Source organism: Bos taurus, chromosome X, assembly GCF_002263795.3.
Source record: "Bos taurus isolate L1 Dominette 01449 registration number 42190680 breed Hereford chromosome X, ARS-UCD2.0, whole genome shotgun sequence".
NCBI classification, from domain to species: domain Eukaryota; kingdom Metazoa; phylum Chordata; class Mammalia; order Artiodactyla; family Bovidae; genus Bos; species Bos taurus.
The window spans coordinates 117,950,935-117,962,573 of NC_037357.1; the positions used below are offsets into that span (position 1 = coordinate 117,950,935).

At 46.1% G+C, this 11,639-nt stretch overlaps 1 protein-coding gene across 1 annotated transcript; it reads left to right on the forward strand.

The window, feature by feature from the left end:
* The first annotated feature begins 1,624 nt into the window (after positions 1-1,624).
* LOC132344360 (serine/threonine-protein phosphatase 2A 65 kDa regulatory subunit A alpha isoform-like) lies at positions 1,625-8,544 on the forward strand. Its single transcript, XM_059883873.1, has 2 exons — positions 1,625-2,212; positions 6,729-8,544. Exon 2 carries the CDS (start codon positions 6,762-6,764, stop codon positions 8,529-8,531), a length of 1,770 nt encoding a protein of 589 aa, XP_059739856.1. The 5' UTR covers positions 1,625-2,212; positions 6,729-6,761; the 3' UTR covers positions 8,532-8,544.
* Positions 8,545-11,639: the final 3,095 nt, after the last annotated feature.

The following is an 11,639-nucleotide window of genomic DNA, read 5'->3' on the forward strand; positions in this document are numbered from 1 at the left end:
GGACCAGTTAACTACAGTGCTGGGCACTTATCACTAAGTGGCGGACTTAGTGAATGCTTTTTCCTCCAAAGCTATAGCTGCTGAGAGTCAAGACCAGTTTGCATCCACTTGGGAAGGGTGTCAGTGGATGTTCCAAGTCCTTCCCCAAGTATATCTACATAGCCCAACAATCTGTCACGGGCTGGCTGCAGGAGATTTGGAAAAATGGAACTGCCCTGCATTGATGAAACTCTTTCATTATATTGATGATGTGCTACTAACCTCTGATTCTTCTGCAGATGTAAAACAGTGTACTGTGAAGGCTGTGTCCCATGATGTACACTGTACTGTAAAGGCTATGTACTATGATGTAGACAGTGAACTGTGAAGGCTGCACCCTCCTACTGAGGTAGTAGCTTGGCTACACCAGCATCTGCATCACACAGGGACAAAATCCATGTGGGCAATTGCCAAAGGGTGGGATCTTCCTATTTCTTGGAGAGAAATAGAAGATGCCTGCCATGATTGTTCCACACGTGCCTGGGAAGCTCTTCACCCCCACAGGCTGGCAGCCACTGATGGACAGGTGGTGAGGGGGAGAATTTCTTTGACTCAGTGGCAAGTGAAATTTGTAGGGCCTCTGCCACTAGCAAAGAATGCCAGCTTTACTTTAATAGCTATAGATGTAGCTACAGGTTCGCTGTTTGCCTGGCCATGTAAGGCTGCTGACTAACGCTGTACACTTAAGGTGCCTGACTGCCTGACAGCCATGTATGGCCATCCTCTGATTATAGCGAGTGACCAGGGTACCCATTTCACTGGAAAAGAAGTCCAGCACTGGGCACAGAGGCTGGGAATTCAATGGGTATTTCATGTCCCTTATCACCCACAGGCAGGGATCTGATTGAGCCATATAATGGTTTGTTAAAACAAGGCTTGAAGCTGTCTATTGATTCCCCGCTTCTTGAAGGGGTAGACCCGACACATATGGGGGGTTTTACAGATTCTCAATGAAAAACCACACAGGGGTGGAATCACCCCGGTGGAGGCTCTTCTGCATCGTGCTACTGCACCAATACAACTGCAGGTGGTAACAACAGATATTCGCCTAAATCCTGGCTATGGAACCCAAGGTAATATCCTGTTGCCAGCCCCAACAGAGACTGCACAAGGACAGATGGTGGACTGGACTTGGCCATGGAAGATAAAGACACCCCACATGTGGTGGGTAGCTTTCCTAGCCCCATGTGGGCAAGGGCTGCAACATGACTTTCAGGTTGTACCCTGGGTGACAAGCACCTGGTCCCCTCATGTGCAGGTCACCTGGCCAGGACCACAGGGAACTGCCTCAGTGTTGAAAGGTGTATTTGTACTCTCCCTGAGGTCTATCATGAGTTCCCCTGTTATGCTCCGTGTGGAGCCACAGGATGTGAGAAATCCATGACGTGCAACGCCTAACCGGAGACCCAGTGCAAGAATGGTGGGCAGCCTGTCCAGTCCCTGGCATTGGAGTTTTCTCTGTGTTGGGTGTGTAGCCTGCACTCTAGTGGTTTGTTATTGTAGCTTTCACTGTTGTTGTGGAATATGGGTACAAGCAGCAGCGGTGTTCACCAGAAAGAAGCCACAGAGGGCCGAGCCTATGTAAACAGTGGGACAGGAGACCCTGAGGGGTGGATTGTGGAGAAGTTAACTGACAACACGGAGTCAGTCAGGCTCTCCTGTCCCACTCTCTCACCGCCTCATACCTTACATTCTATCAACAACGATATTGCTGACCTTGGTAGCACTGGGCCTGCGCACCCACTTGGCCATGGGCCACTTTTGTCTGTCCTAGCATATCAGTAGTCTTTGAAGACTCCCTGTGGCGGCGGCTGCTGCCCAGAGAGAATAAACATGACTGCAGTCCCCACAGCTCTTCAAGTCTTCTTCCATCTTCCCCGGTCACTCCTTATCTACTCTGGGTTCAGTGAACAGTGTGAGCGGCAAGACAACTACTTACCATGAACACGGGATTCCGAAAGTACTTTATATCCATGATTTTCTCCAACTCTTAAGACAATTTCTGTGAGGAGAGCATTATTATCCGCCATTGTTGGAATGAGAAAGCCAAGTCCGTAAGAAGCGCCAGGTTCCAGTGATTATAACCAGCCACCTGGGTTCTATCTTCTAAACCACGCAGCTGCTGCTTCTAAACTTCAGGAATCCTGAGAAGCACCAGCTGAGAGTGACAGAGGTGAGTTTCAGCCCCTAGTTCACCGCTTCATATTTGGGGGACCTTTAGGAAGATGAGTCATCTGACTCTTCATTCTCTTATCTGTAAAATGGGAAAAATAATGAATTTAAAACTTAGAGTGGAATGAAAAAGATTTATATATATAAATATATTAAAAGTATACATTGGAATCACTTTGCTGTACCTAGGAAACTAACACAATATTGTAAACTATATTTCAATGAAAAAAATTTTTTAACTTAGGGAGGATGCAAACGTTAAATGACTGCTGGGAGGGATTGGGGGCAGGAGGAGAAGGGGACGACAGAGGATGAGATGGCTGGATGGTATCACTGACTCGATGGACGTGAGTTTGAGTGAACTCCTGGAGTTGGTGATGGACAGGGAAGCCTGGCGGTCGCAGAGTCAGACACGACTGAGCGACTGAACTGAACTGAACATGCTGATTAATATTATTAATTTCCAGAAATGTACAGTACAAATACAAAAATAATTTTGTAAAATGGAGCAGGACCATCCTATGAAGGAATAAATGTAGGAATACAAGGAGTCAGTATAGTTGTGTTAATCGAGACTATAAGCCTTCCAGAAGCCAAAACAACATACCATACCACTCTCTTTCTCCCAGAACGGATCTTACATCAGTTTCTTAGTGAAAACAGGGTTTTCAGAGTGGAGGAATTCAACTGGGGCCTTATGTAGAGGAAACTATGGCAAATAGCAGAGTCCATAAAATGAGTCACAGAAAAGCCTGAAGCAAATATCAAAGGTTGTTCCTTGTAGCAATCCTAACTGAAAGATAAAGGCCCAACACAAACTGTAATTCTGAGGCAGCAGTTGAACACAGAATTAAGCTAATGCCACTAAGGTGTTTTGAATCTATGGGCACTGCAGTCAGTATCAATGTGCTCAGTCTTGTCTGACTCTGTGACCCCATGGACTGTAGCCAGCCAGCCTCCTCTGTCCACGGGATTTTCCAGGAAAGAATACTGGAGTGGCTTGTCATTTCCTTCTCCAGGGGATCTTCCAAAAGAGAGATCAACCAGTCTCTAGCGTCTCCTGAATTTGCAGGCAGATCCTTTACCACTGTGCTACCTGGGTGATTGTTGTTTTTCAGTCACTCAGTTGTGACTTTTTGTGACTCCATGGACTGCAGCACACCAGGCTTCCCTGTCCTTTACCATCTCCTGGAGCTTACTCAAACTCATGTCCATCAAGCAGGTGATGCCATCCAACCATCTCATCCTCTGTTGTCCCCTTCTCCACTTGCCTTCAATCTTTCCCAGCATCAAGGTCTTTTCCAATGAGTTAACTCTTCGAATCAGGTGGCCACAGTATTGGAGCTTCAGCTTCAGCATCAGTCCTTCCAATGAATATTCAGGACTGATTTCCTTTAGGATTGACTGGTTTGATCTCCTTGCAGTCCAAGACACTATTAAGAGTGTTCTCCAATACCACAGCTCAAAAGCATCAATCCTTCGGCACTCAGCCTTCTTTATGGTCCAAGTCTCATACATGACTTGGAATTCATACATAACTACTGGAAAAACTATAGCTTTGACTAGATAGACCTTTGTTGGAAAAGTAATGTCTCTGCTTTTTAATATGCTGTTTAGGTTTGTCATAGCTTTTCTTCCAAGTAGCAAACATCTTTTAATTTTAGGGCTGCAGTCAACATCTGCAGTAATTTTGGAACCCAAGAATACAAAGTCAGTCACTGTTTCCATTGTTTCCCCATCTATTTTCCATGAAGTGATGGGACTGGATGCCATGATCTTCTTTTTTTGAATGTTGGGTTTTAAGCCAGATTTTTCACTCTCCTCTTTCGCCTTCATCAAGATGCTCTTTAGTTCCTCTTTGCTTTCTGCCATAAGGGTGGTGTCATCTGCATACCTGAGGTTACTGATATTTCTCCCGGCAATCTTGATTCCAGCTTGTGCTTCATCCAGCCCAGAATTTCACATGATGTACTCTGCATATAAGTTAATTAAGCAGGGTGACATATACAGCCTTGCTGTACTCCCTTCACGATTTGCAACCAGTCTGCTGTTCCATGTCCGGTTCTAACTGTTGCTTCTAGATATGCATATAGGTTTTGCAGGAGGCAGGTAAGGTGGTCTGGGATTCCCATGTCTTTAAAAATTTTCCACAGTTTGTTGTGATCCACACGGTAAAAGGCTTTAGGGTATTCAATGAAACAGATGCTTTTCTGGAATTCTTTTGCTTTTCTATAACCCAACAGATATTGGAAATTTGATATCTGCTTCCTCTGCCTTTTCTAAATCCAGCTTGGACATCTGGAAGCTCTTGTTCATGTCCTGTTGAAGCCTAGATTGGAGAATTTTGAACATTATTTAGTTAGTGTGTGAAATGAGAGCAATTGTGCACATGCTGCATTGGTAGGTGGATTCTTTGCCACTGACCCCTGCTGCTGCTGCTGCTAAATCACTTCAGTTGTGTCTGACTTTGTGCGACAGAGACGGCAGCCCACCAGGCTCCCCTGTCCCTGGGATTCTCTAGGCAAGAACACTGGAGTGGGTTGCCATTTCCTTCTCCAATGCATGAAAGTAAAAAGTAAAAGTGAAGTCGCTCAGTTGTGTCCAACTCTTAGCGACCTCATGGACTGCAGCCCACCGTGCTCCTCCCTCCATGTGATTTTCCAGGCAAGAGTACTGGAGTGGGGTGCCATTGCCTTCTCCAACCCCTAGGGAATTACAAATCACCTCGAGGGTTTGTTAAAACTCTGATTTCAGAGCTCCACCCGCAATGTTTCTGACTCAGTTGTCTCCAGTAGGGCTGTAGGATTTGCATTTCAACAAGTCCTGGGGGAGGAAGATCCCCTGGAGAAGGAAATGGCAACCCACTCCAGTATTCTTGCCTATGAAATCCCATGGGCAGAGATGCCTGGCGGGCTACAGTCCATGGGGTCACAAAAGTCTGGGAAATGACGAGGTGACTAAACAACAACAACAAGGTGATTTGGATGTTTGCTCACATGTGACACAAGAGTGTGTAAGACCTGAAATATCTCTGAGAAGAGGTGGGAGCGTGTGTGCTTCAGTCACGTCTGACTCTGTGCGACCCTATGGACTGTAGCCCACCACTGGTAGCAGCAGTAAATTAAAATTTCAGCGCCTGTAATTCTGGCCATCTCCCAAGACAAAGAAATTGCCCTAAAGAAGAGTCTGGTTCTAAGAAATAGGGCCGCCCATTTTGCCTACTAATATGTTAGCCACAAAATACACGTCTCGGAGTTTACTGGTCAAAGGAGCCTGCCAAATGCACTTATGATATTAATCACTTTCCGAATAGAAGGTTTGCCAATGATAATGATTTTTTCTATTACAGTTAAAATTCAGTCTTTCCTCCCTACACCGTAAGTGTGGAGTCACTTTCTTCCAAAGACCACAGTATAGAAAGGGGTAGAAAGAGCAACTTTACAATGAGGAAACAAAAATAGCATTTTACCTCTGTGGTCTTCTTCCCAAGGATACACAACCTCAGCCTATCCCTAAGATAAACGTCAAACACATCCCAAGTAAGGGACATTCTACAAAACACCTGAATAGTATTCAAAACGGTCAAAAGTCATGAAAAACAAGAAAAGTGTGAGAACCTATCATAGTCTAGAGGAGACCTGACAACAAAATGTCATGTGATAAACCTGGGTGGGATCTAGGAACAGAAAAAGGGTATCAGATAAAGAAGAGCAAACGAATCTGAACAAAGAATGCACTTCAGTTAACACTAATATATGAATCCTGATCCGCCCATTGTGAACAAAGTACCACACCAAGATAAGATGTTACAAAATGGAAAACTGGTGTGGAATATTTGAGAACCCTTTGTACTACCATAATAATTTTTCTGAAATCTGAAATTCTTCTAAAATTAAAAGTTCATTTTAAATTTCAGTCTTTCTTCTTTATAAGAACTAGATATGCAGACCATTTGCACGTCAAGTTTTCTAATTAATACTGAAATTAGAATCTTCCTCTCCTTTGCATGTGTGCATTAGTCACTAAGCCCTGTCCAACTCTTTGCCACCCCATGGACTATAGCCCGCTAGGTTCCTCTGTCCATGGGATTCTCCAGGCGAGAACCTGGAGTGGGTAGCCATTCCCTTCTCCAGGGGATCATCCCAACCTAGAGATCAAACCAGGGTCTCCTGCATTGCACTTGGACTCTTTACCATCAGAGGCTCCAAGGAAGCCCCGCCCCACTCCCCCAAGTTCCACGCGTTCCCCACCCCCAACCAAACACTGCGTGCTCCCCCCTCCTGTCCTGCACACATCGAAAACCAACCACACGCTACTGCAAAGTTAATCTGGTCCCTTCAGCCAATGGCAAATGGGTGGTAGGTGGGACTTCATTTGTTCAAATGAAATAAAGAAACAGAGGCTCAATTAGGGGTAGCATGGCCAATGACTGTGGGGTCGCCCCAGTAAAGTGGCTCAGGCATCTTCATGCCTTTCTTTACTCCTTCCATTCCACGCATTCCCTATCCCTGTTTTAGCAAAGCGCTGGCTGCAGTCTGAGAGGAACAAAGATGGCAGAGCCTGACAGCGATGACTCGCTCAACCCCATGTCGATCCTCATAGACGAGCTCCAGAATGAGGACATTCAGCTTCGCATCAACAGCATCAATAAGCTGTCCACCATCGCATTGGCCCTTGGAGTCGAAAAGACCCGCAGTGAGCTTCTGCCCCTCATTATAGACATCCTATACGACGAGGACGAGGTCCTCTTGGCCCTAGCGGAGCAGCTGGGCACCTTCACCCCTCTGGTCGGAGGTCCTGAGTATGTTCACTACCTGCTTCCACCCCTAGAGTTGCTGGCCGTGGTGGAGGAGGCCATAGTGCGGGAGAAGGCGGTGGAGTCCCTGAGGGCCATCTCGCATGAGCACTCACCCTCCCATCTCGAGGACCACTTTGTGCCACTTGTGAAGCGGCTGGTGGGCGGCGACTTGGTCAACTCCCGCATCTCAGCCTGCAGCCTTTTCTCCGTCTGCTACCCTGGCGTGTCCATTGCCATCAAGGCAGAACTTCTACAGTGCTTCCGGGATCTGTGCTCAGATGACAACCTCTTGGTGCGGTGTGCAGCAGCCTCCAACCTGGGGGATTTTGCCAAGGTGCTTGAGATTGACGACATCAAGAGTGAGATCATCCCCATATTCTCCAACCTGGCCTCTGACGAGCAGGATTCGGTGCGGCTGCTAATGGTGGAAATGTGCGTGAACATCGCCCAGCTCCTGCCCCAGGAGGCCCTAGAGGCCCTGGTGATGATCACTCTGTGCCACGCTGGCGAGGACACATCCTGGCGTGTCCGTTACATGGTGGCTGACAAGTTCACAGAGCTCCAGACAGCAGTGGGGCCTGAGATCACCAAAACGGGCCTGGTCCCTGCCTTCCAGAACCTGATGAAAGACTATGAGCCTGAGGTGAGGGCCGCTGCCTCCCACAAACTCAAAGAATTCTGTGAAAATCTCTCAGCTGACTATCGGGAGAATGTGATCCTGACCGAGATCTTGCCTTTCAGCCAGGAGCTGGTCTCAGATACCAACCAGCATGTCAGGTCAGCCCTGGCCTCCGTCATCATGGGCCTCTGCCCCATCCTGGGCAAAGATAACACCATCGAGCACCTCATGCCCCTCTTCCTGGCTCTGCTGAGGGATGAGTGCTCTGATGTGCGGCTGAACATCATCTCTAACCTCAATTGCGTGAAAGAAGTGATTGGCATCCAGGAGCTGTCTAAGTTCCTGCTCCCCACCATCATGGAGCTTGCGGAGGATGCCAAGTGGCGGGTGCGTCTGGTCATCGTTGAGTATATGCCTCTGCTGGCTGGACAGTTTGGGCTGGAGTTCTTTGATGCACAGCTCCACTCCTTGTGCATGTCCTGGCTTGTGGATCATGTCTATGCCATCCGCGAGGCGGCCACCAACAACCTGAAGAAGCTAGTGGAGCAGTTTGGGAAGGAGTGGGCCCTTGCCACTGTCATCCCGAGGGTCCTCACCCTGTCTGAGGAACCCAACTACCTGCACCGCATGACTACACTCTTCTGCATCAATGTGCTGTCTGAGGTCTGTGGGCAGGATATCACCACCAAGCACATGCTGCCCACAGTGCTGTATATGGCTGGGGACCCCGTCGCCAATGTCCGCTTCAACGTGGCCAAGTCCCTACAGAAGATCGGGTCCATCCTGGAAAACAGCACACTGCAGACTGAGGTCAAGCCCATCCTGGAGAAGCTGACCCAGGACCGGGATGTGGATGTCAAGTACTTTGCCCAGGAGGCTCTGACTGTCCTGTTTCTCGCCTGATGCTGGAAGAGGAGCCAACGCCAGCCTCTGGTATCCACTCTCCCCCTCCCTCCCCCCAAGTCCCTCCCTTGGGGAGACAGTGCCCTTGGCTGTCACTCCCTGTGCATGTTCTGACCCCAGGCCCCTCCCCCAGCATGGTTCCTGTCCCCAGCCTGGGAATCCAACTTCTCACCATCCACTCCCACGGGACTGGGGGTGCCCAAGGTAGGACAGGGCAGAGACCCTAGGAGGAAGGGTTGTTCATGCTGCGCTGTGGGAAGATGCTGGCATCCCAGTTTGCAGGCTCCTGTTGATATAATGGGGACCCCTCCCCCATCGATTTCTCCACCTCCCTTCCTTCCACCTAAATGGTTGTTTGTGTCAGTTGTGCCATTTTTATTTTATTCCTTTTACCCCCTTTCCAGAGAAATAAAGGTCTAGAAATTTTAAAAAAATAATGAAAATAGATTCATGGGAAAATACATATTTCCGCCAGAAAAAAAAAAAAAAGGTAGCTCTTTCTACAAATCACAAGGATTCTTACTGTTTTAACACCTTCTAAACTTCCTAATTTGCATCATTATTGTTCTAAAAATATTATGTGAAAAGATTGTCACGTTTTCATATTTTTCTCCCTTGCTTCTCTTTAGCTGGACATGAATATTCACCTTTTTTCTATTTGAATGAGTTATTGCCTGTTTTCCCACATCTGCTTAAGTGAATAATATTGTAAGCCTCAATTAACTGTATCTTGAATCTGCAGATTCAATTTCCTTATCTTGGATCCTTTTATTTAATGAACCTAAATAATTCTATTAAACATGAGGCATTCAGCTTCCCTCTAATTATCTGGAGAACTCTGGGAGAGAACTGGGACCACTTTGTTCCAGCTAACCTTAGACTGAGGTGGAAAGTCATCCTCCAGCTCTTTTTGCTACTTTGTGGAAGCAGCTATAAAAGGGAACCAAACACCCAAGAATTTCACAAACATTTGGCAAGGTAAAACGTGAGTGGGGAATTCTATATAGTCTATTAAATAAGAATCAAAAATAGAAGCCTCTTCTGCAGTGCTTGGCTCCAAATAAATTACTTTTTTTTCCCCTGCACCACGGAGCTTGAGGGAACTTAGTTCCTGGACAAGGGATCGAACTGGCACCCTGGGCAATGAAAGCTCAAAGTCTTATCCACTGGACTGCTGGGGAATTCCCCCAAATTAATATTTAAAAAAAAAAAAAAAGATCCATGTAAGAAGTGTGTTGTAAAATTATGTTACGAAGCTGATTTAAGGCAGGGAAATACCACTCTAGGTATAAATTGCAGATTTTTAGCATGGCATAACTGGTTAAAAAGTAGGAAAAAAAGGACCGGCTTAGGTGGTTTAGGCCACAACAGACAGAACAAGACCCATCAAATTAAACCAGTTGCTTCCTCTTACCCACAAAAAGACATTACTAAGTAAGATTCAGAAGTTCAGGTCTTTATGGAGAGTGGCATAACTTTAGAGTTCTGGTAAGGTCTCTGAGTAGCTAAGCAAATGAGCACATTTTAAAAGTTATACTCCAGTTGGAAAGACTATCAGACTGATTTAGGAGACCTGGTTCTACCACTGGTAATGGTAGCTCAGCTGGTAAAGAATCCACCTGGAATGCAGGAGACCCCAGTTTGATTCCTGGGTCTGGAAGATTCCCCTGGAGAAGGGATAGGCTATCCACTGCAGTATTCTTGGGCTTCTCTGGTGGCTCAGATAGTAATGAATCTCCCTGAAATTCGAGAGACCTGGGATCAATCCTTGGGTTGGGAAGAACCCCTGGAGAAAGAAACAGCTACCCACTCCAGTATTCTTGCCTATGAAACCCCATGGACAGAGATGCCTGGCGGGCTACAGTCCATGAGGTCACAAAAGTCTGGGAAATGACGAGGTGACTAAACAACAACAACAAGGTGATTTGGATGTTTGCTCACATGTGACACAAGAGTGTGTAAGACCTGAAATATCTCTGAGAAGAGGTGGGAGCGTGTGTGCTTCAGTCACGTCTGACTCTGTGCGACCCTATGGACTGTAGCCCACCACTGGTAGCAGCAGTAAATTAAAATTTCAGCACCTGTAATTCTGGCCATCTCCCAAGACAAAGAAATTGCCCTAAAGAAGAGTCTGGTTCTAAGAAATAGGGCCGCCCATTTTGCCTACTAATATGTTAGCCACAAAATACACGTCTCGGAGTTTACTGGTCAAAGGAGCCTGCCAAATGCACTTATGATATTAATCACTTTCCGAATAGAAGGTTTGCCAATGATAATGATTTTTTCTATTACAGTTAAAATTCAGTCTTTCCTCCCTACACCGTAAGTGTGGAGTCACTTTCTTCCAAAGACCACAGTATAGAAAGGGGTAGAAAGAGCAACTTTACAATGAGGAAACAAAAATAGCATTTTACCTCTGTGGTCTTCTTCCCAAGGATACACAACCTCAGCCTATCCCTAAGATAAACGTCAAACACATCCCAAGTAAGGGACATTCTACAAAACACCTGAATAGTATTCAAAACGGTCAAAAGTCATGAAAAACAAGAAAAGTGTGAGAACCTATCATAGTCTAGAGGAGACCTGACAACAAAATGTCATGTGATAAACCTGGGTGGGATCTAGGAACAGAAAAAGGGTATCAGATAAAGAAGAGCAAACGAATCTGAACAAAGAATGCACTTCAGTTAACACTAATATATGAATCCTGGTTCGCCCATTGTGAACAAAGTACCACACCAAGATAAGATGTTACAAAATGGAAAACTGGTGTGGAATATTTGAGAACCCTTTGTACTACCATAATAATTTTTCTGAAATCTGAAATTCTTCTAAAATTAAAAGTTCATTTTAAATTTGTCTTTCTTCTTTATAAGAACTAGATATCCAGACCATTTGCACGTCAAGTTTTCTAATTAATAATGAAAATAGAATCCTCCTCTCCTTCGCATGTGTGCATTAGTCACTAAGTCGTGTATGACTCTGCCACCGCATGGACTGTACCTGACACCCAGAGGCCAGGCTACTCTGTCCATGGAATTCTCTAGGCAAGAATACTGGAGTAAGTAGCCATTCCCTTCTCCAGGGGATGATCCCGACCTAGAGATA

Excerpts from the sequence above, each read along its gene's own strand:
- LOC132344360 (XM_059883873.1), top strand. The coding sequence starts at position 6,762 with ATGGCAGAGCCTGACAGCGATGACTCGCTCAACCCCATGTCGATCCTC.